Source organism: Pangasianodon hypophthalmus, chromosome 23 (genome assembly GCF_027358585.1).
Source record: "Pangasianodon hypophthalmus isolate fPanHyp1 chromosome 23, fPanHyp1.pri, whole genome shotgun sequence".
In the NCBI taxonomy this organism is placed as follows: Eukaryota; Metazoa; Chordata; class Actinopteri; order Siluriformes; family Pangasiidae; genus Pangasianodon; species Pangasianodon hypophthalmus.
The window spans coordinates 17,010,370-17,036,303 of NC_069732.1; the positions used below are offsets into that span (position 1 = coordinate 17,010,370).

At 40.1% G+C, this 25,934-nt stretch overlaps 1 protein-coding gene across 8 annotated transcripts in view; it reads right to left on the reverse strand.

Moving 5' to 3' along the window:
* Positions 1 to 25,291, reverse strand: part of axin1 (axin 1) — a 35,620-nt gene extending 10,329 nt beyond the window's left edge. For 2 of the 8 annotated variants that reach the window (XM_026929688.3, XM_026929685.3), the window contains exons 1-4: positions 20,690 to 20,898; positions 17,512 to 18,483; positions 2,455 to 2,595; positions 873 to 969 (exon numbers count right to left, since the gene is read on the reverse strand). In XM_026929688.3, the coding sequence (XP_026785489.1) occupies positions 873 to 969; positions 2,455 to 2,595; positions 17,512 to 18,404 (1,131 nt within the window). In that variant the 5' untranslated portion in view covers positions 18,405 to 18,483; positions 20,690 to 20,898. The other 6 variants (XM_053228425.1, XM_026929687.3, XM_034298548.2 and 3 more) reach the window with 6 other exon arrangements.
* Between the last annotated feature and the right edge of the window lie 643 nt (positions 25,292 to 25,934).

Below are 25,934 nucleotides of genomic sequence, written 5' to 3' on the forward strand. Positions count from 1 at the left end.
GTTTACAGTTACGAAGAAGACAATCTGAAATAGTTATATTGTTTGCAGTGGCGCTTCACGTTGCTGGGATATTGCCGTTATTCTGGGAATGTGTGGTTTGCTGAAGAAAAGAAAAGCACCACCTCTACCAAACTGAACCAAAATGTGCACAAAAAAAAAAAAAAAAGAAAATCCTATTCTGATGTACAGTATGGACATTTACACTGTAGTCCTAGTTATGTGCCAGTTACTGACGGGTGTTTCAACTTAACATAGGACAACATGTGGCACTGGAGCTCATTCTTTATAGAGTACATTCCAACAACATATTTACACGTTTGGTTAAAACTTGAGATGTACTGCAATTGTCCCCTTGTTCTTTATATGGTGTGTGAAAGCTCCTGACGGGAGGAAATGCAGGTTAGCTCCATCTCAGAGGCTCCAATTAGGGACCAGTCAGTGCAACGGGAAAGCCTAGCCTTCAGAGCCCAGCCTTCATGGGCAGGCATAGCTGAAGAGAGCATCAAGTACGCTTCAGACAGCGCTCACGCTCACATACAGACATTCTCTCTCTCTCTCTCTCTCTCTCTCTCTCTCTCTCTCTCTCTCGCTCTTTCTCTCCATCAGCGATTCGCCAGCACATGATCAAAGCCCCCCGCAGACACCATTGTGCATCTTAAGAATGCACATTCATTTCAGGGGAGGCAGGGAGAAGACAGAAAGGAGAACGTCAAGAAAAAGGAGAAAAAAAATACCACAGATGATAGGCAGTTATAAAAAAAAAAAGAAAGGAAAGGAAAGAGGTGTTTGCACAGACAGGGGGGAGGGAGAGCAAAAGGTAAAATGGCTACAATGTGTGGAGAGTCAACAAGTCTTGTTTAAAGGGTACTTACAGGAATATGAGGTAGTGGCACTCGCCCATTAGCTTTGGCACTTTCGTGCATCTCACGTCGAGACTGTTTACGGTATCTATAGGGAGGGACTCCATCTCTAATGGGAGACAAACATGGGATTTTGAATTAATCTATAAAATATTCATAAGAACATGGCACTATCTTGACATAGAAAGACAGTGGGTTTAATATGGTAATACTTCACCACATCTGGAATTACCTCATGGTACCTCATAAATAAATATACATAATATAAAGCAACTGAAAACAAAAATACAGCAAATACAAATGGCTGACCAAGGAGTATACCTCCATCAAGCTTCATAAATTTGAATACAAAATGTGAAAGCAAAGATAGTCTGACACACATTTTTAACGTATTGCGCTAAGAATATATTCAAATTCACCAGGCTTGCACAAAGCAGAGTCAGAATGATTTTTTCCCCCCGTTGTGTTGCAGACAGTGAGTGCACGCCTGTCTGAATCGTGAAAGCAGCAGCCTGCCATTCCTGGAGCTGAGTGGATGTGGGACCCTCTGTGCCGTGGCCCTGGGGAGGCTTTTATCCCCCTGGGTACACCGTGTCCCGCTGTGCCACTGCACCTCTACAGCCTCTAATCTAGCCCACTTCAGACACACATTTCTTCCCTGCATCACTGCCTTTCATGTTTCTTTTAACATGGTTCCCCGGTGCTATCTCTGAACTTATCACATTCCCCGTGTCTATCCATCTCTCTGGCTGCGTCTCCATGTCCTTGTTCACCTCCCTAAATGGAAACACACTTCCTGCCTAGATGGAAGAAATCAGGAGTGCTAAACGATAGCATGTGTTCTGCAATGAGGGCCCATGAATACAAGAGAGGGCAGTGGGTTACAGAAAACTAGCTGATTGGTTATAGGTTTAAAGGGTAAAAAAAAAAAAAAAAGTTACAGTACAGACTGATAATGGAAAAAAATGCTGCATGTTGCATTTCCCCCCCAAATTCACCATCATACTGCTGCCTCTGTGGCAAATATAATCAACCTATAGTATTTGCATGTGGTTAGGATCCCTGTAAAAAAGCGGAAATTAAAAAGACTGATCTGCTGTCAGGATTTCATTTTCAGCCCTTTCACAAATCTCCACATGTTCCATACAATGTAGGGGACAGACCCTTTAAGTTCAGGAAAAATAATTTAAAGGAAGACAAAGTCAATGCCTTCAAATTACAGACTACAGAAGCCCAGTTAAAGCTCAATTCGAAGCTCTATAATTAGCATAAGTAATGACATTTCGAGGCCAGGGTGGGTAATGAGCAGATGGGGGCCACCTCAGAGGAAGCCTGGTTCATTCCTGGTCCCACAGAAGTGCAGGAGATGCTGCTCCGAGTTCGGCCGCAACTTCACACACCCCACACAGGAAATTCGCTACAGTGATGAAGGGGTATTGCGAACCTTGCGGCACTCCTACTGATACCGCTCTGAGAGGAAGGGAAACCCAGATGATCTGACTAACTTGCAGCTCAGGGATAACAGCAACAGGCAACATCTACGCTCATGTACTTGTGAGGATGTGTGTGTGTGTGTGTGTGTGTGTGTACTTACACACTGCTGTCTGTTAGGGAGAGGGTGTCTGCGTCACTTGACATGCTCTGCTGTTCACTGTCATTGGCACTGGTGGCGGGTGCCAGGGCGTAGCCGGTGTTGACATAGTAAGGGTTGAACTGCTCCCTCCATGTCCCGTGTCTACAAGATGGAACAGGGAGAAGAGGAAATTAGTTTTTGGAAAACTTACAGCTTTACAGTCATGCACAAAAAGCAGTTTCAGGTCAAGGCAGAATATGTCTCAAATATTCACGATTAATTCCTCACTTCTGAAAAGAACTTGAGATTTTCACTTGATTCATTCCACCAATGAAACACTGCCTTCAGAAGGGAAGGAATTCATTAAATTCTACAAAAACAAGGAGAACTTGATGGCAATGGCATCAACCACGATGTCTAAGTGTAGTCCTTCAAACAGGAAGGAAGTTATTGACGAAATACTGTATCAGACATTTGATCCTGCTGTGACTGTGACCCTGTTTGGATCAATTAAAAAATCTAATCAGTTCATCTGCAGGTTGCAATGATAATTCCATTTAAATCCTACAAACATTCAACCACTGGTTCTTGAGCTATCTCGCTAACGAAAATTTCAGATGGATGCACGGACAACCCGAAAAACATGATGACTATAAAAATACATAATTAGTTCATAGAGTCTAAATTATTTGCTGAAAAATTTAACACGTTCCAATGGAGTATTTTCATCTATTTTAAAAGTACACAGATTAACCGGGGCTCCAGAGATATAGAGACGCATCGAGCAGCAAAAACCTATTTATTTTCCATTCTGTGGCATCTGTTACAGCTGAATGCATCTAATCCTTAAACTATTTAAACATACAGGAAGAACTAGCTCCACTCAAAGGGAACATGGACGGTATACAATACAATCATCACTCATTACGCTAACACGTATTAGCTAGTAAAATCCCCTTCTTATAGAATCCAAATGATTTCTAACTTCTGCTCAGTTTACTGTAGCGATCTACATTCAACTGAAAACATGGAACAAAAACCAACAAGGCCTACAAGAAATATGAAAATCTCAGCACCTTGGGAGATCTTTTAGAGAAATATGAAAAAAAGGTGAATGGTAATTTTCAGTTCTAGCTAGTTCCAGTATGAAGCAATATTGAGTCTTGACATGATCTCTTTCCTTCTTCTCTGGGCAGCTAACAAGTTGAATTTAACATCTTGCAAGAATCTGGAAATAAATGCAAGCAAAAGAAGTTTGCAAGTGAGGGTGCAAATATATTTCACTTTCAGCATGTGTACACGCACTTGCTAAATGAGCGTCATTGTTCAATATATGCACAAAATATTAAAATTATCGAAATATCACAAATATCGTGATATGCATATTGCGATAATGATTAATATTTCAAAAAGTTACAAAAAGTCAAAGTTTAAGGGTGACACAGACAGCAGAGAATGCTTTCGTTTCCTCAAAAGAACATTTTAATTGATTTTACACATTTTTAGCATTATCGTACCGCATATTGCATTTTTCTTCAATATCGTGTAACCCTGATCTGGAGGATTAAATGTGGCCAAAACATCTCTGTTCGTCTGGTTTCCAAGTCAAACTGAAAAATGTTCAGCCATTTCATTCACAGTGACGTTAAACAGACTGACGAGCTCCATTTCGCTTTGAAACCTTTCGCTGTCGGCGTGATTGTTGTCATGATCTCCATCTCAAATCAAAAACCCTCATGGGAAATTCAAAAATATTGACTAATCTAGAAAATGCAGAAGACTTGTACACAAAGCAGACCCTTTGATAGGTTTAAGAGGTTTTTAAAATTCAAACACTATCTATAATAGGAAAACCATTAGTATGTAACTTGAGACTAGACATTAGTTTGTTTATTCAGTCGGGGACACAGTGTCACATGGTGCTATACTGCCTCCACTATTTATGTTGGTATTGCACCACGGGGACACGTGGCATTAATTTCTGAGGACATGCAAAAGCGACGTGACACGTATAAATCAGCCATTAGATGTCAGTCGTGAGAAGTATAGTCAGGTCAGCTACAGCTGGCACCAAGACTGATACTCCTGAATTTAGCATGCACTCTGTTTTAGTCATGATTATGAATTTCCGATGACCTTATTTTTAAAACGAAATGTTTCAAACTCCTTACATTTAACCTAGCTAGGTCATTCGAGCTTCTTATGTAATGCTTAATATTCTAATACTGAAGGACTCACTGGGGTTTTATTTACACAGAATATTCTAATATTTAATTAAAGCACTGAGGAGAATAGCCAAAGTGTCAACATTTGTTGACATTAGGGCTTACGACTTTGTCACAAATACAATGATGTCTGCACTTGTCAGTAAGCCAGGCCAATAATTAGAGCAGGTATCAAATGTGTATACTGTGCCATATTTACAACAATCACTCTTGTCTCATGGTTGTGAATTAAGCACATCTGTTATGTAAATGTGGGTGTATAATAGTTTATAACAAGTCCTTCATTCAAATCTCACATTTTGAAAAGTAGTCTATTGTCTGTTAAGACAACATGATCATAAACAGAGTAGGTCAGCATGCTCCCAACACCCACAGCAGGAATTTCTCAGATCATTTACAGCACCAGGAAGTCTTTATTTCAACACTGCAAATGATTTGCCACTGCAATAATCACATAAGAATAGCACTGCAACGTTGTAATCTGTGGTTTAGTCGCACATGTATATGTGCGATTACAGAGCTGGACTGCGCGTTTTGATTTTTCTGGCTTTGTAAGGACTAATAACCACTGCAACGAGCAGATCAATATCTCGAACTGAAACAGAAGTCCTTCAGCACGAGGTTAAATAATTTTTACATTTACCGTGCACACTGCTTAGTAACTAAGCAGGGATCTACGCTTACATTTATTGAACAACCTCAACATCCTAGTAAATACTGTAAGACTGACATTCAACTTTTTTGGTACAATTATTGCATCTCTATCTAACAATTACACGCACATGAAGAAGCGGCATTGCTGTACTTATCTTCCTCCAGTGCTCTGTTAAAGATGCATTCCTACAGGTTTGTGTGACCAAATGGAATCAATCATTAGGAGAGATTTTACCTGAGAGCTTTTAAAGCCCTGATTTGTTCACTCCAAATCAACATAAACGTCAATATCCACAGGCTGTCTCAATAACTGTAATAATCAGACACTGAATACATTGTGCTTGCCATGTTTGCACAAGATGAATCATATTGTCAATGTGTGGAATCGACTCCATGGCTTTGGAGTTGACTCTTAAGGCCGTCGACTCTTTGTTAGGATCAACTCCCATCACCTTCACTGAGAACATAAAGCAAACTGGCGACTTGCAGACAATGTGTCTTGAAAATATTATACACATTAAGAACATTTAGCTATGTAGCTATTTTCAATGCTACTGGGTCGAAAAAATAGTTTACAAGCTAATTTATTTAAATACCTACCCTACTGTCCAGCACTACATAATGCACACTCTGATCAACATAAATGCACTACTGACACTGAACACTAAGTATGATTAAAATTACCCAAAATCCAAATAAAAGGAATAAAGTATAAACACGCAGGGCTACATGACCGAGATGTGTTTTGAAATGAGAAAACATTTGATCATGTAGACTACTCATTGTTTTGAGACCGTGGTCAGTCGTTTTTAACCCATCGAGTTCTTGTACAAACTACTGACTTTTGGCCAAAGTAGCAGGAGGTAGTGTTTTCTGATAGAGTGGGAAAGATTGATAAATATGACCATAAATTTGCAATACAGTTGGACACCTGGATAAGATAAGACAATAAAATACATGCACATGTTAACATGCACGGTTCAAACCAAGATGTTGGCTATAAATGATTACAAGATAAATTATTCTTCACACCAAAACACTTTATGCCATGAGGCAAACAGCTAAACAGTTTAGGAACTTATCTGTCTTATCTGGATTTCAAGCCCTGATTTGTTCAATTTCAATTGCACAAATAAAAAAAATGGTTTTCTCGCCAATTGAAACACAATTTTCGATTCATTTTGCATACAACTGGCCAAATCTTTTAGCAAAGTTGTGTTTGGTGTTCATTCAGGCGTGTGCCTACATCATGCCAACAAGACATGACATCAGCCATGACCTTAAAGAAGCATCTTTTGCTGCTCATCAATTTGGGAAAGGTTATAAGGCCATCTCCAAACAATTTGAAATTCATCATTGTACAGTGAAGAGGATTGTTTATAAATGGAGAGCTTTCAAGACAATTGCCAATCTTCCCAGGAGTGGACATTCCAGCAAATTCAGTCCAAAGTTAGACTGTTTAATGCTCAGCGATAAAAGAAAACCCTAAGGGCTACATCATGTGATCTACAGTCCTCTGTAAGCATATTAAGTGTTAATGTTCATGACAGCACAAACAGAAAAAGACTGAACAGGTATGGCTTTCATGGAAGCCACAAAAGTTCTGAAACAATATCCTTTGGACTGATGAGACCAAGGTGGAGATGTTTGATCATGCAAAAACCAAACACAAGGTATCATCACAAACACCCCATACCACCTGTGATGGAGGGGTGATGATTTGGGCTTGCTCTGGGAAACTTGCAGTCATTGATACAGTGATGAACTCCATTTTATTACAGAATATTCTTGAGACAAATGCAAGACAAATCTGTCCAGCAGCTTAAGCTAGGACAAAAATCATGCAACAGGACAATGATCCCAAGTACACCAGCAAATCAACATCTGAAAGGCTAAAGATGAAAAAAAAAAAATCAAGGTGTTGGAATGGCCAAGTCAAAGTCCAGACCTCAAACCCATTGAGATGCTGTGGTTGGATCTTAAGAGAGCTGTGCATAAACAAATGCCCTCAAACATCAATGAACTGAAGCAATGTTGTAAAGAAGAGTGGACCAAAATTTCTCCAAAACGATATGAGAGACTGAAACTGCTACAGAAAATGTTTACTTCAACTTATAGTTGCTGAAGGAGGTTCTACATGTTAATGAATTATAGGGTGTACTTATTTTTCCCACCTGGTTTGTGAATGTTGGTTTACTTGACTATATATTAAATGACTATTAAATGTTGAAATCTGTCTTTTTTTTGTCACCTGAGCTCTTTAATTTGTTTATAGAAGTTGGTGAGAATGTACTTCGTATATATATATATATATATATATATATATATATATATATATATATATATATATATATATATATATATATATACACACACACACACACACACACACACACACATATATATATGAATATAATATATAAAGTACATTCTCACCAACTTACATATATACGTATACATACGTATATACACACACACAGACACACACTTTCAAAATACGTTCGAGGCGAGGACGAGAGCAGGGTGGGAACTGGGTGTGATTGACGAGAAAATAGGTTTCCATGACAACCCTGCAGACAAACACATGGGATGGGGCCAGGGGTGTGACCTGGGCAGAGTGATGTGAATCAGTTATAGCTTCTTCTTCTTCTTCTTTTTTTTTTTTTTTTAAACCATATGATATGGTTATAATTATTTGTTAGATGTTGCCCTATTTACAATATAATTACAGTAGTTACTGATTACGGCTTAACATGACTCAAATAATAAAATTCTTCTTATAAATAATTAACTATAATAATAATAATAAATAATTAACCATGACGCTCAGCCAAGACAGACTGTCACCGGATTTATAACAATTCAAGTGCTGATGATGGGGCTATTAAAAGTGAGTTATTCTCCAAGCCTAATTCATAACCAAATACTGATAAAGATTACGGGAAAGTCTTTTATAATTTTGATAGGCAACGAAGCGTCTTCTCATGTGACCCGCCATGGAATGTCCCGTGTTTTTTGGCTCTCTATTTTATTGATCTAGGATATAAAACCTTGTCTCCATTCCAGCACAGTACAAGGGGAATAGCCGCATGCCGTGTGAACCGTAGACATTATATTGAAGGAATTTGTTATGAGCCTTGCGCTAGGACTTGTGAGAGACTTGTGAGAGGGAAGGATGGGGAGGGGAGCAGAGCCGAGTTTACTGCAGCCTCCAGTGATTATTCCCAGCTCTCAGCCTCATCCTCAGCCTTCTAATGATTTGAGCAGCAGGCATGTCAATATTCACAGAGCCTGTGGAGAGATGCTCCCTTGCCTTCAGCAACATCAAGCTGCTTGCCACTCTGTTCGATTCCTCACCAAACAGCAGCTCATAAAATCCACAAACAAGAGCGTCAGTATCATCACTCTGAGTCCACAGAAAAATCAATTAGGTTCTCTTTTTGCAATTATTTAAGGGAGGCTCCCTAGGTAGCACATTAAAACTCCTCAAAGTGTCATCCAGCACCACAAGAAAAGTTTGAAGTACATTTGAGAAATCCATTAACCAGACTTCATCTTCCAAACAATTTTTTTGCACCTCCTTAAACTACAAGAATATTTCCTCTCTCCATCATCCCATTTGCTAGCACCTCTGGAGTTCCCAATGATCGATTTATGAAAAGCATAACTGTAAAGCACAGGTAGGAAAAAAAAAAAAAAAAAGAGACCAACATTTAGGTTATTCATTACATTATCTCAATATTACGATTTCGAGATTACTGATCATTCCAGCGAATTTCATAAGGTTGCCCGAGTCATGCGAGAGAACAACTGAGCACAATTCAGCAGCAACTGCACCTTCTTAAGGTCTAGAATGTTCATCAAATTGGCTTGCAGCAGTACGCTTTGACGTACGTTAAAACAATTGTTTACAACACGCAACTCATGTTGCACATGCTGTAAAATCAGCGCAAGTAGTTTAGAAAGTGGGAATTCATCATTTCTTCATGTGTTCAATGCAAAGAAAGGACGAATACAGAAAAACGAGTTTCGGATGAACCTCTCATCAGACACTCTGCTTACAGATGGAATTTCGATGAGTAGGTCCTAACTAGGGATGTGCCTTCTGACTAATATTAATATTAGAAAAACCTAAGAATTAATGAACAGATATTCAGTTGACCGCTAGGAGAAAGAGAAGAAATGTCTGTAGTGTAGAATGATCAACTTTCTTCCAGTCTGTGGAACACGTGTTTGTGTTTTACAGACAAATTGACAAGTAACGAGCAGACGTATCGAACGCACAGAAAAGGCTTTACTAAATGTTTCAGGCTGTAGCAGCGTGTGTGCGCTGGCATTGGTTTGTAATTCAAAGGTTGTAGAAAGTTCTAACGGCAGAGCTTATGAGCTGAAATCTCACTGGATTAACACACTTCACAGTGGTTATGTATGTATGTACAGATTCTGTACATTATATTTACAACATCGAGCAGTGTCTAGCGTAAAATGAAAAAGTGTCGGAGGTGGTTATGACATGCCTTGTATGCAGCATCGTTTGTTTTGCAAGACCTTGTTAATGGATAATTAATTTTATAAAAGACTAAATGCTACTAGCTGCTGCAGTCGACTTGTTACCATCCTCTGGATAGTTTTTTCCCCGCTATAATGACGTTACGTGTACATGAGATGTGTTATGCGCGTTTGGCCACACCCCTTTCAAAACCACAGGCGATACTATAGTCAATCAGTGCTATTAGTGGGCATGAAAGGATGATGGCATATTACAGACGATCTCACAAGCCAAGTCTAGTTTAAGACTTTTGATGGAGACTTTCAGTATAGTTCTAATGAATGTCATTTTAAATGTATTCCCTCTTTTGTCCAAAAAGCTGCATATCTGACTGCTTCCCAACGCAGCATTAAAGTAAAAACCACCCACTCGCAAGACTTTTCCAGCTCCTCAAACTTGCACACCATGACAACACCATCGTCTTCATTTTACATGGCACAGATACACTGCAGCTTCGGTTATTATATTTTAAACACGCTTTCAAATATATGAATCCATATTTTAGCAAGTTTAGGGTACTTAGAGTGTTTTCACATATGCAGTGTTTAGTCAGTTTGAATTGAACCCTGGGGCGTTTTTCCCTTTGGTGCAATTCTTTTATCTAGGTAAGAACACAGCAATCGCACTCAGGTGCGGACCAAAACAACGCTCCGAGACTATCTTCGTGAGGTGATCTCGATACAGTTCCATTCGATCCCTCGCATGGTTCAATAGCAGTGAGAAACAGTTTTGGCTCAAATATGGGAAGTGAACCAAATGTGCTGTGGGTTCTGGGTTTTGGACGACATTTATCTGTAGATATGAGCTGCTAAACTGAGCCAAAGAACAGAGCTGTAGTTTCTGCAGAAATGTGATGTGTTCTGGAGATTTGGACTGATGGACAAAAAGAGTAAAGCAGTGCATGCAACACACAAAATGAGTTAAAATAGTAATTTCTGTAATTATCTACTAATATATTGACTATGGCTCTGTGTTCTCAATGCCTGGGTGATTTGTATGATTTCTACGCAAACTTGGCAAACGTTTATTTACTTTTTTCCACCGTTGTATTTCTGACAAATGATTGAAGGGGTTTCAAGCGTTTTCAGCCCTACCCACTCCACAGCCAATCTTTTTTTCACAAATCAAAAGCATCAGTTTCACTCTGATTCGGGCTCCGGATTAATAGGTGTGAAAGCACCCTTAGACAGGCTTTGCTTTTTCTTTTTCTTTATCACGGTGAAGGACAATCAGAATTAAACCATAATTATCAAAAGCTGTCTGTTCATACATAAGAGTGATTTCTCAACCATCTGAGGTGCCAGGATTTGAATACTGAAATTGCTATTCAGCTAGAAATAGTGGTTTTCCTTACATCGAAGATGTAGCATGGGAGAAGAAAAGCCATGTCTGGCAATATCCTGATGCAGAGATCAGTCAGCACTGATGTTCAGTACAACTCCAGTAAACTGTAATAAACCTTCAAGCACCTCGAGTTTGCACATTTGACAGCACAACTGTTTCTCCGTGCACATTCACTTGTTTTGTAACTATAGCACGCACAACCTCATTCAAGAGCAGGGGTTCCCAAACTTTCTGACCCCAAGTGGACATTATGGATTTTCTGTGACCCCAGCCTTGAACACTCTACAGTTTTTTAAATTTAAATTTATAATTTAGGACTGCTGTAACATTGCAACACTTTTGTCAGTAACATATGTGCGTATGTGTAAGGGAAGTGACTAAAAACCAAAGGAATACAACAAATCAGTCTACAGCACTGAGGTGGTGTGATACGACCTGACGTGAAGCAGAGGAGTCTGCTTTATACTTGACGCCTGGCTTTACGTGCACGTGCACAAGCAGTGGTAAGGCAAGTGGCATTGTTCACACTCTCGCTGCATTATATTATGTACATCCGGAAGATTTAAAAGCGAAATGCATTAGCTGGCACATCAGAGCCCAAACATCCCTGTCTGTCAGGTTTCCACGTCAAACTGTGACTAGTGATTGTGCAGCGACGTTAAACACTGACAAGCTCTGTTTCGCTTTAAACCTTTCTGCTGTCATCATGATTCTCGTCATGAACTGCGTTCTCAAATAAAAAACTCTGATGCTACATTCAAAAGTGTTTATTAATCTAGAAAATCCAGACGACCGGTATGCAAACCAGACCTTCGGTAGATTTGAAGGGGACATGAGAGACATTTTTAAATAGTTGTTAGCAGTTAGTACTCAACAACGGTCTAGAATAGTACACAAGTATGCAATTTGAGGCATAACGCTTATTTGTTTAGAGGAAGGAAAAAGGACGGGATAATTTGTCCATTTTCATTGCTGAACTACACGAGTGCAGTGTGGCTCTCTATTTCAAAATATTAGCACAGAAAATCCATCTTGGATATTTCCAATATTCATTTGTAAAATAAATGAATGAAACAAAAGAGGAGATTGCAAGTTTCTCTCACGACTCCATTTGTAAATCAAGTGACCCCACGTTTGGGAATCCCTGCACTAATGCAGTTTCTTTACGCTTGTTTATTCATTTACTCCGCGGCTGCATGCAGCTTCTCGTCAAGCACAGTACGTGAGACACAAACGCTGCAACATTCAGATGTATAAGAAAGCCTGACGGCTGACCCTAAAAGGCTGTTTAAAAATGAACACGGTGTCTTTGTAATTCAAGCCAAACACGTCGGCAAAATAAAATAATCATCTGACAACAACCTCAAACACACATTACTCGCCAATTAAAAACGCATGATACCTAGAGGCCATTCAAGACATTCGCAAAGCATATTTCTGTTGTTTAAGAATATCGGCGTCCCTAATTTTGGCACATTACAGCTTCTAGAAACTGTCCGAGACAAAAAAAAAAAAAAAAGATACTCAACACCCTCCAGGTGTGTACAGTAACAAGCTTAGAGACAATATAAAGGAAGAAAGTTACTGAGAAATGTTTCAAAGAAGAGGTGGGGGTGGTAGGGGTGGTAGAGGTGGTGGGGGTTGGGGGAGAGAGAGAGAGAGAGAGAGAGAGAGAGAGAGGGAGAGAGAGAGAAATGGAAACTTTTGTTGCTGTAGGCCTTGGGGCATTTCATGACATTCTACTTCCAAAGCTAAAGATCTATAGGTCTGAGAGCTTTCAGGCACAACAAGGTTACCACATCCTCTCAATCCATGTCAAGCTACATTCTCAGATAGTTGAGACAAAATTGGGTCAACTTCTAGACAGAGAATGCCTCGAATTTTCTAATATGGCACAAAAAACAGCAAAAACAACAAAAAAAAAGTGCTCCTTATGGAGCTTGGAAGCTGACAAAAGTATCTGAATATAAATTTCATATGTTTGAATTAACTTTAGATGTGACGTCTATTTTTGTTCTACTGAAATACCAACATTTTTATGAAGCACCCAACTTTGGCTCTTAGCTGCTAGTGATTACCAGGAAGCTAACGTTAGCATAGCCTAAGTAGAAAGAACGTTCCCTAAATACTTACGCTACGCATAAAACATCGAGTGTTTAACATCACTGTAGAAAACCAGCTTTTTTTTTTGAAGAGAACAAACATTCGAATTAGAACAAGTTTCATTTGTTTGTTCGCTCTGAAAGCGTCTACATTAAGTATCCTGGATACTTCACTTTACGCCTAATTTACATAAAAATCTGCATTTCTGAGATTCGAATTTGTACTTAGGATTCAGATTTTTTTTAATCTCAAAACCATAACTTGAAATTTTCAAGTTTTACCCCTAGCAAGTTCAAAAGAAAAAGCAAAAATGCCAAAAATGTATTGAAATATACGAAATTCATATTCACTATTTTTATATAGTGAAATTCATATTTGAAATATATATTCATCCATTTCGAATTCATTCAATTTGAAATTCATATTCATCCATATTTGCTTTTGTCAGCGTCCATGTTCCACAGCTCTTGAGCATTTCACACGGGCTGCATCGGGCTGCACACGTCGCTCCCCCAGCAGGAAATTCCAGTGATTCTTTAAAGGAAAAAACACAACAACTACAAAAAGCAAATCAGATTGCTTTGATGAAAAATGCTGCATTCTAGATAAACTTAGAGTCAGAAGTCTTTAAAAGTACAACTGAATTTTAGGGCCACTGTTTAAAATTTTTTTAAAAATAATAATAACAAAAAAAAATACAGGATTTCAAAAATAAAGTCATAATACTTCAAGAAAAAAAAGTCACATGATTTTGAGAATAAAGTCATAAGATTTTGGGAATGTGTCAATATTACGAGAAAAAGTTGCAATATTTCAAGAATAAATTCGTAATATTATGACAAAATGATGCATATCGGAGCAACAAAAATAAAGAAATACTTTACAAATAAAGAAATACTTCATCTTCTGACACATCCACACCAGATAATTATTAGTACGAGAACTTTAAAACTGTGAAATTGTGTTTATTTAGAAGAAAAAACCACATGAACAGCAAGAAAATTGTCTCTCTTGTTGAAGGTGAAATCAGAAGCAGTGATCGTTTACCAGGTAACATCTGCAGCGTAACAGCTGTAACTCAGCGATCGAGCCCCCGATGCGTTACGGCATATGGACTCACCATTATGACTTTATTTATTGAAATATTACGACTTTATTCTCAAAATATTGCAAAAATTTTTCCCTGGAAAATTACGATGTTATTCTCAAAACATTGCAACTTTTTCCTAAAATATTACGACGTTATTCTTGAATAATTAATTTTAATTTTTTACGCTGTGGTGCTAAAATGCTGTCGTACAAAAGAGCAGTAATATGAGCTAGAAATACGAAGCTTTTAAACCCTCTGAGGCTACGTTTACACGACAACAACGTAGTCAAAAACGGAAAAGTTTTTCTCTTGCGTTTTCAAAAAGTTTCACGTATACACGACAACGTTTTCAAAACAATTCGCGTTTACACATATCCGCGATAACGGCCACAAACGCTGTATTACGTATGCCTAAGACATGTCATCGGCGCTGATGTGTATTTAGAACTTATCGTGTGTGTATGGTGCGTCTCCGCTGTTGGTTGTGATATTGGTGAAGTAAATCCACACGTTGCTGAAGAAGCGTTAGCAAACTCTTCAGCAGCAACAACACTACCATGTTCTCCGCCATTGTTGTGTATGTTCGTTCGCGCTTGCCTTTACAATAGACACATACTACGCACGTGCATGACATCACCGTTTTCAAAGATTCCCGTATTGGGTGTTTACATGGAGACGATAACGGTGGCGTTTTCAAAAACATGCACTTTGAAACCCGTTTTCAAAAATATGCGTTTTCAGTCCCCAAAACGCCGTTGCCGTGTAAACGAACAGGCAAAACGCATAAAAAGTTTCCCGTTTTTGGCTGAAAACGTTGTCGTGTAAACGGCCCCTTAAAGGTACTTCACAGAAAACTTGCACACAAAACAGTAACAAATGTTCTGATGTGTTGGAGAGCGTTTTACGAAGGTTTTGTCTGCATTTGGCTTTCATGGACACTGGGTACGCTGGCAGTGCTGGGGAGCCGAACTCCAGCAAACTTTTCTTGCACCGAAACACGTACTAAGCCTGGGAAATAACCGGCGATCAGTCAAGTGTCCCGGAGCAGGGAAATTAGCAAACGGTGAGGGTTTTTATCCCTCCACGATGACAACTGAGAAAACTATAGCATGCAGGGTGATGAGAAAACCCTTTTTTTTCTTTTTTTTTTTTTTTAATCTACCACCATCAAACACTACAATCTATCCATACATCTGTACAATTAACCATTTTTCTGAAAACCGTTTACATCTCAGCAAGAAAGTAATGGTGAAATTCTCAAATCAGAAATGTGTAGTTTTTTTGGGTGACTGAGTGACAAGTTGGGGAATATTTGCTTTTAAGTGTGCACTAGAGTAAGATTAGTCAATTTTTTTATCCAGATCAGGTTTCTAACAGTTATGCAGTTGTTGTTTTTTTTTTTTTTTTTAACTCCTCAAGCCTACCTTCCATGTCATGTTCTAAATACATTCCAGGTTATTTGTACAAGAATTAAAAAAAATAACTACTGCTACTTCTTTTAATCATGAGTAGAAAAGGCTTCGTGCTCCTCTGCACAGCTCACATACATAACTTTCAGCTGTAGATCTCACTTCGCTCACGTAGAGGGACAAGTCTGTGATGCACCAAATGACTTGATGCAAACATTGCTTAAAAATCTTAGCTTAAGAATCACAGTCTCTGTTGCTATCATACTAAAAACAAATTGTCCAGACTCGTAAATGCATTACAACACAACTGGGCTGTTTTCTGTTTTGATTTAAAATATGAAACAAGTAAATACAAAGAGACACGGACATATTCGGTTATTGGAAAATATGCAGACTTTTTCTACACCTGGGCTTATATACGGTAAGTCTGTTGAAGAATGTTGGGAAGGAGATACACACGAGCAGCGGCGCTTTAACATGCCTTAACTTCACTCCTTGACACATTTTCCTTTTCTCCTCCAGCGTTAAACCTGGCTTGTGCTGCCAAAAGGGAATACACGTCAAGCTATTCTACAGGAAACCTTTATTCTGGAATAACAGGCTGCCATTCATAAGACACCTGGGCAGAGAGAACACAAAGAGCGCCCATCTGCATCCGCTCACGGCAGGCAGCAGCACAATCAATGCAACCCAGTCACTGCATGGATGCCCTCACTCACAGGTAGTCCACTGGATGGCCAATAGTTCTGAGCATGAAGAGGAATGATCCCAGTGCCATTTCCATTTTCGACAGGTTGACACGGAACGCTTATAAACTGCCAAGCACGCTTCCCGCATCCTGGGCAGATGACTGCTCAATGCAGCAGAAATATTCGGGTTCTGGAGGAGATTGGTTTTACTTTCACGTCACTTTTCGCTATGCCTAATCCTGCGTCTTTTACTACTTATATTAGCGCGCATTTTCAGCACAGCTTAGAGGAAAAGCCTGAGATAATGTCGTGATCAGTGGATGAAACAAACAATTCTGATAAAATGTAGCGTGACCACGACTCCTGCATAGACACTACATACAGAAGACGCGTCTGCTGACCCGTGTACTTCCTGCCATCGCTATTTTTTTCCTTATCCTGAAAAACACAAATTCTCTTACACGATTTCATGTCAGCGCAGAAACGTGCCATTCGGCTGTGATATCCACTTGCCGTTATGGTGGATTAAAAAAAAAAAAAAAAAAAGACTTTAGTTTTCTACCCATCCTGATTTCCTCACATCTCCTCAGGAGGGCTGGACTAAACTCCACCTCTCGTTTCATGTGCTTCCTCAGGCAGTGTTTTCACTGGGGATACGGCAGAAGGGGAGAAAGAGAAGGAAGGGTCTCAAAGCAGCGCTTACCTGTGTCTAGATGTATTAAGTCAAGGCAGTATAATTTCTTAAGACTCTTTGCCACTCAGCTGAGGAACTGCATGAACTCTTGCCGCTGGTTCCAGCATATATCAAATAACTGATAAGCTACTAAGCGGTAAGTCTTTAAGATTACACAAAGCCAGTGCCCTTGACTCTATGACCACTCTCGTGAATTGCTCTACACTGTACTAAACTCACCGCGATTGTGGAGGCAAGATATTTCATCTCACTGTACACATGCAGATAAATGAGAAGCCAGTAAAAAAAGGGACTCGACTTCTGAACGCCTTCTGTGCTTACCTGTACTCACGGCTGTCCTGGTATCTCTTGCTGCTGGCGGCCCGTTGCGGCGCAGTCTCCAAGAGAAGTTTCTGGGTGAGCCGCGTGCTGGGAGTCGGGTCGCTCTCGCTGTGTTCCTCGGTCTCTTGCTCGCACCTCCACTCTTCGTCCTCGTTCAGCGTCGGCAAATAGCCGGGCAGCACCTTCCCGTTCCCCGACACAGAGCTCTGATCGCTGTACAGCTTGGGGCTCTCGCCGCCTGTCCTGGTGTATTCCAAATAAATGTCAGATTTGAGAAACAAAGGGTACGTGTTCTCCTCCATCACGGCCTGAATCTCCGTCTGGGCCTGGTCGAACATGGCCGGGTCAATGTGCAGCTTCATCACACAGTCCTTGATGAAGCTCTTGGTGGCCGGCTTGATCTGGCGTGACACAATGCCATTGCTGTCCAGGATGTACTTCTTGTAGATGGCTTTCGCCAGCTTCAGCTTCTTCTCCTCATTCCCCTCACCGGTGTCCTGCTTACGGAAGCCGCTGCAGGCGAACCAGAAGTCCAGCACGTCAGCGCAGTCCTCCTGCTTGAGGAAGGTGCGAAACAAGTGGATTCCATCCTGGTCATCCAGCAGCGAATGCAGCGACTCTGCCCATTTCAGATAGGGCGGCGTGGGTGAGGCGCTGCCCTCGGGCTCGTAGCCCAGGTCCAGGTCGGGCCGTCTCGGCGTGGCTATGGAGGCCTCACACCTGAGGCTCTCGCTCTTGATGGAGTAGAAGCCCAAGCTGTACGGACGCACATCGCCAGACACCAGCTCACCCTCCTCGCCCGGGACTGGGGGACGGGGCGCATCCTCAGTGAAGCTTCCCCCAAGGTCCGCCAGGTAACCCTTCTCTTTCACACTCATCCTTACTACGTCCATGCACCCGATCCCAGCTCAGCCCACGCTCCGGAACAATCAGATCCAGATTTCCTCTAATGCCACTGTGAAATAATTCCTCCTGGAAAAAAAAAAAACAATGAGAATAGAAGTAAGATTAAATCTCAGGATGAGTAAGAAAAATAACCACTGTACCGACATAAGGTGCTTTAACAGAAAGCTGTTAAATTGTTTTGAAAAATGACAAGCCATAGCACGACACTATTTAATGTGTGCAACGTGGTATCTTAAGCAAGCATTCAACGAGCTGTGCGTAATAAATGTTCCGAATGATGAGATAAGACCGCAGCACGGAGCGAAGACAATTATCAGGAAACCTATATTTAACCAACCATTTAAACAAAAGCCAGTTAATCAACACACATTGGCAGTCACACTGAAACACATAAGACTTTCTAACAATTGTGTGCAAGATCAAACATCATTTCTTATCTGGACTTATTCACCTTGAGTTCTGTTTCTTGTCTCCAGTACACAGGGATTACCTTTTTTCGTGTAACGTGGCAACATCCAGAGCGATCAGAATATACAAGTGTGTAAGCAGCAGGCTAGATTTTACTTACAAATGTAGCTGTTTAAGGTGAACACCTTAAAGTGGTGCTGTTCTTATAACAAAACTGTTTAACTGCACCTGGGGAAGATTAGATACAGAGAAAGCGCACACTCCTTAAGCTCCTTATCATGAACTGCTCGAGTTGTGAGCGTCCTGAAGTTGCTCCTTGCTTTGTAAAAATTAGTATTTGAAGTTTTAAACCGTCTTAAGACACCTCCTGATGGTTTTATATATCCGGATCTGATCTCTGAAGCCCAGGTTCAAAGAGATCAACTATATCTGATATAACCACTATACTTCCCTTTCAAGCTCTGCCTTTAAACTACCTACAAACTGAGAAGATCTTCTCCTAAACCGGATCTGTCCCAAAAACCAAATGAACATTCTGTCTCAAATCAAGTCTGAGGATAAAAACTTCCTGGGACTAGGAAAAAAAAAACAAAAACAACAACAATAAGCTTCAAATGAACTAGCCTTACATTCAGAGCACCCAAAGCCAAACAAAGGGCGTGTTATTTCTTTCTGCTTTACAGTATTTATATAATATAAACTCAAGATGGATAGTTAGACACCTCTCCTGCTTGAAGTAGGATTATAACTGTCCAAACAATAAGTGTTTGAATTTCAGGTGCTAAACTAGCCAGCCTGCTAGCTAAGTTAGCCACAAACAAAACAAGCTAGCTTCATCTCATCTCATCTTCACTTTACAGGAGTTTTTTTTAATTAAAAAAAAAAACATTTCCCTTGTTAACAGCTTGAACAATGCAGTTTAAATGAAAGGAAAAAAAGGACCAGGTTGCTACCTCTTTCTCTCTCACACTAGTACCACCAGCATTCGAGCTCTTAGCCGAGGGTGCTAATGTGGCTAACCAGCTAACACGGTTAGCTGGCTAGCTAGCTAGGTCGTTAACTTGATATGATTCTTTTTTGGATTCTGCGTGTAGTGTAGTGTAGTGTAGTGTAGTAGTGAACGCGGACGCGGACGCAGACGCAGACGCGACGCCGTTAAGAACGCGTTAAGCTAAAATGTAAAGCACTTCCCAGATCCAGAGTGAAGGTGATACACACGGATACAGCGCGTCCGGTTGGGTTTGTTTTTTTTTTTTTAGTTCTTTCCTTAAAAGACTCCCGATACTTTGTTGCTCTTTTCCCCGACGACATTACAGCAGTCCCCGCTCTCCCCTCCCCGCTCCCAGGCGCTTTGAAGTGAGCCCCACATTCACTGCATTCATGTGTTTGGCCTCGGAGTCTCCACAGCACAGTAATTGATGGGGGAGGGGAAGAGGAGAAACAAACTCCCCACACACACACACACACACACACACACACACACACACACACACACACACACACACACACACACAGAGAGAGAGAGAGAGAGAGAGAGAGAGAGAGAGAGAGCCAGGCCCTTCCGCAGTCGAGCGACTAGTGTGCAACTTTACAACATTGATTTCAACACTTAATCCGACGCGTCTAAAACCACAGCAGGCTTTTGCGCTCGCGTTTGCGTTTGCGTTCCCTGACGCGTCGATCCCCCCCCCTCAAAAAAAAAGGTGCGCCTCGATTAAAAAAGAAACGAGAGAGAGAGAGAGAAACCGAGTATAATTCAAGCACAGCATTTCATCTCTCGCTAGCGCAAAACCCTGAGCCAGGGAGGGAGGAAAGAGGAGGAGAAGAAGAAGAAGAAGAAGAAAAAAGTGCTCTGTAACTGTACCTGTGCGAAGCCACTTTGCGTTTTTGGAGCGCATCGGGAACAGCGCGGCGACGTGCGGCTACATGGGAAGCGTGTCATAGGTGCGAGCCTCGGACTTTAAAAATAACAAAGGAAACAGTCCGTTCTCCACCTTTCCATAGCAGTCTCTCACTCCTGTGCCTCAATCCGTGTGAGTGTGTGAGTGTGTGTGTGTGTGTAAGAGCGAGTGATGTGTAGCGCCGCGCGCGTTCACAAATCACACTGCCGCCTGGAGAGGAAAAAAAAAAAGGAATACGAAGGAAACGTGTGTGTGTGTGTGTGTGTGTGTGTGTGTGTGTGTGTGTGTGTGCGCACATTCAATCCATCCTTTAAACACACTCAAATATTCACAAATGTATTCTCATCCTAATTAATCCAATCCACACTTATGAGCTCACATACACTCTCAAAACCTAAACCTGGACCTAAACCTAAACCCTGTATCTTCTGTGCCTTTAATATACATTAAACCTTCACCTGGAAATGTTTATATAGTGCACCGTGGAAAAAGATTTAAACCACATAACTGAACTGTAAAGCTTTACAGGTACACTATACCCACCTTTCTAAGTAAAGGTACAACCTGTGTGCCCCTGTGACACGGAATGGTACGGTTCAGTACGCTTTTTTCTGAGAGTGTAAACTGTCAGTGAGGTTAGCATGAGTAGATTATACACTACATGGCCAAAAGTTTGTGGACACCTGACTTTAAACCCGTACAGTATGAGGGACTTTGCTAAACTGCTGCCACAAAGTTGGAAGCACACAATTGTCTAGAATGTCTTTGTATGCTGTAACATTACAATTTCCCTTCACTGGAACTAAGCGGTTCAAACCTGTTCCAGCATGACAATGCCCCTGTGCACAAAGCGAGCTCCATGAAGACATGGTGTGTGAAGGTTGGAGTGGAAGAACTCGAGTGTCCTGCACAGAGCCCTGACCTCAACCCCACTGAACACCTTTGGGATGAACTGGAACACCGACTGAACCCCAGACCTCCTCACCAACATCAGCGCCTGATCTCACTAATGCTCTTGTGGCTGAATGAACACAAATCCCCACAGCCATGCTCCAACATCTAGTGGAAAGCTTCCCAGAAGAGTGGAGGTTGTGTTAGACTTTGGCCTACTGATTGGAAGGTTGTCAGTTCAAATCCCAGATCTGCCACTGCTGGGCCTTTGAGCCAAGCCCTGAACCTTCGACTGCTCAGTGAAGGTTAATGAGATAAATGTGAGTTTAAATAAGTCTGCTAAATGCTGCAAATGTAAATAACAGGAAATGGGGATCAGCTCCTGAATGGGAAGCCAGTCCATCACAGAGCATCATGCACACACTCATTTGCAGCTAGGACCAGATTAGGTGGGAGGAAGCTGGAGAAACTGTGTAAAAACACACTCTGAGCAGAATTAAACCTGAGCTCAGGATCAAACTGCGGAGCCTGGAGCTGTGAGAAGATGGCAATATGATCCACTGTGCTACCTGTTATCTTAACCTTTTCTGTATTTTTCCTCGGGTGCATTTAAATGGTCAATGTTCAAGATGCAATGTGCAAAGTTTAATGCTAGCAGCTGGGTATCTACAGTATAAAAAAGTAGACATAGGCGTGCTGTTATTTTAGTTCACACTGTGTATTGTAGCCACCTACATGTCCTTTAACTGGTTTTCCTGGTTTTGGACCTTAACCCCTGGTTTAAACCAATAGCAAACACGATACATCTGCACAAGCATGCAAAGCATGTAATTAACCAGAATAGATCATTCACTGTTCATTTGTTATTCGTTACATGCATACACAAAGGGTAGATACAGAAACTGTTTTGATTGAAGTTATGTGTGAGCACAGAAAAAAAAAGATTAACTTCAGCTCACACCTTTGTTTATTTTGTACATATTTGAAAGTTAGCAATTTAAGGTCCTCTGTGATGTATGTCAAAGTTCATCGTGAGCCTAGAAGTATTTCAGGTGCTTTGAAACATTTAGTAGTCCTTGAGAATGAGGGCTTCTCTGTGTGCTCTGAACCTGCATAAGTTATTACTCAACACCTGGATATAATCAAGCAAGTAATCTCGTGCCCTTATAGTGAAAAGATCAAAGACGTGGGGAATGCAGAATGTCATTTTTTCACTTTATGACTTTAACAGATTAGCTCATCTGAAAATTGCAGTCTGCAACTGGAGCATTTCTCAACTATTAGCCTGAGTTTTCCTGGCATTAGATATCACCCAAGTCCACTACATCAACCTTCCAGTCATTTTCTCTGAAACAGCCACATGCAAAAACATACCTCATAAATTGGAAACTTATTTAGCACAAGCTAGCCACACCTTTGCTAGCAGCTTTCATGGTGCAAACAACCTCAAAGATTTCTAGATACCTTAACCTTTTCATTCATAAGTTACTTTAAAATATATCCAGATTTTAATCATTACTTGAAACTGCATGACATATGAAGTTTGACATTTTTTAAATATCAAATGTTATTATATTAAAAAATAAAGAATTGCCCAATTGTAGAAACACCATGAGTAAAAAAAATCTTCCAATGTGTTTATTAAAAAAATTGTGAACATTCGGGTCAAAACTATTTAAAGTTTAAGACCAAAATATAATTTGTAAAGAAAATACAGCAATACTCTAGACATGCACAAAATGTATGCGGATTAGGACGGTTTTGAAGGTTAAAAACTGTTCAATTTCAAAAATAAAATAAAAAATTTAAAATAGTTTTTAAAAAGCTAAGGCCTTCAATGGAGTCTGGAGATTAAATGTTAAATTTGGGTAATGCTCGCAAGTGATTTGGAGGTGATTTAAATCTTATGTTTTCCTGAAAAACAACCTTAAATTGACATTACACAAGTGTGGACACGATGCATAAAAGACTTAAACCAGAGGTTCCCAGACGTTTTTGTCAGAGGAACACTTTCACCCTAAATTATTTTCTTTAAGTAATCTTTGAGATTTTAAGGAGGCTGAGATTAAGTGAAATATTTGTAATAAATGGTAAAATATGGCAGTTAAAGCATGTTACTTTTCAGTTTGTGGAATATCTTCTACTTTTCTATCAGTCTTATGAACCCCCTGCAATACCACCACAAACCTCTAGGGGTACACAAACCCCCAGCTGGGAAACCCGGCCTTAAACTACTGTACTTTAGCAAACTTAGCAAATCTTACTTAGTAAATTTGAATAATTATTACACGACACTTATCAATTTCAATCATTAAATCCTGATTGATCTGTTCAGAGGCATTTAGAGGTCTGTTATTTATGAATTTATGATTTATGATTCTGTATATCTGACACATAACTGCAACTGTTACGTCTCTTGAGTCTTTCGGCCGATAGTTTCAGTTATCGAGGCAGTCATCGACACCCTTTCAAAAAGAGTTCTATGCACTTTGTCTTACTTTACCATAAATAGAAATGTCAGTTAACCACTGTAACACTAAAGCACCTACAGCTGCTACGCACAGGCCACGAGCCGTGACATTGCCAAGCTAGATAAGTGACAACACGTTATGGTACAAAACTTCTACTTACTCAGGCCTACAGATAAGATGCAACATCAATATCAACATCTCACAAGATGTTACCACAACAGGGCATGCTGTTATAGGAAAATAATCCACTAGTGGGTGATGTGATGAAGCCTAACACAAAGAGGAGTTAGTGTTACCACCCCAAAGTGGATAATCTTCCTGTTATTTTTCTATAACGGCATGACCCGTTGGGTTTTCCTTCATCTTACTCTGTTTCACATCCAGGATCAGTGAGTTTCATCAAGCCTTCAAGAGTAATAATCCATCGTTTTCACATATCTAGAGATTATAAACCACAGCGATTTGCCAACAATTACAGTTCTTAATTAATTAACAAACAACGCATTGCAATTTCTAACTGTTTATAGTTACGTTCAAGGTTGTGAAACGTCCATGAGACAAGTTAGTTCCTGTTATCACTTATGTTAGAGCAGCTATAAACAATCATCCCCTCACCAGCCTCTTTATTTCACTCTCTCGAAGTTAATACGACAAAAAAAAATTTATGTTACAGAGAAACCAGGAAGCGCAAAACACTCTGTCCTGAAGACTCTGCCATAGCGGAAAAGTTACTGACTGTTACAAAGCGCTGACAGTCACACACTGAGACTCCTTCCAGAAATAAAAAAAATAAACTCTCTGAACAGAAAGCTTCATCATATCAACAATTATACATTTGTCTTTGTTAAAGAATCTCTGAGATGTTACTATAAAATGAATTATTGCTAGATAGCTGTAGAAAGAGTGACAGAGAGAGCCACATCTAAACACGAGGGCTGAGGTAAGTGCTAGTGTCTAGCAATGTAATCTAGTAATCTAGCAATGTTTAAACTGCATCTATAAATTGTAATGTAAAATGCCTCACCTGGGGGAAGTTGATGCTTCTGTCTTGCATTGGCAGGCTTCCCCCGAATGTCCATTCACTGGCAAAAGAGACCATCTCTAGTCCAGTAATGAGATCAAGTGCCAGTAAAGACGGCATCTTCTGCTTTCTCCCAGTTAGAGAGTTGACTATCCACAGAGAATTGTTCCATTTCTGGTTGTTTATTGTATCCATTCGTATCTGAAACAGAGAAATGAAGGTGCTTTGACGTCTGGAAAGTAACAGATCATGTGAAATACATAAAGAATAGCGATTTGTAAAAACTTAAAAGTAAAACCTGTTCTATTCACTATTCCAAATATATTTTTGTCATAAACACTTTCTATCATGCTGTATATCAATACACCAATGGCGAGCTCTAGGATTCTGATGTAAAATGCACTCATGGGGATTTTAGTCTTATAGTAGTTAAATAGCACATTTGGTTTTTGTAATATTGTGTCAAATATTCTTTGTATAATATGTTCCATCTAGCACCCTAAAGTGTTCCTGAGTTTGTCCTTTAAAGCATCTATATACACCCTGACAACAGAGGCTTTGCTTTACGGCAAAGGTCCAACTGCATCTCTTTTAGAAATGTTTTTAAGGGTGTAGTGCAAAAGATGTCAATCCATATTAATCCCAGAAATACTCGTAAGCTAGTAAGTATTTTGGCTATCATTGAGAATAAGGATTACTCACTAAAATGATAGTATTTTAGCTTCAAGTCAGTTATGTGGAAAACTAAATTGTCTTTAACTGTAAGTATTGTGGACTGTGGACTGCAGTGAACCTGAGCATTTTATTTTGTAAGGAATAACACAC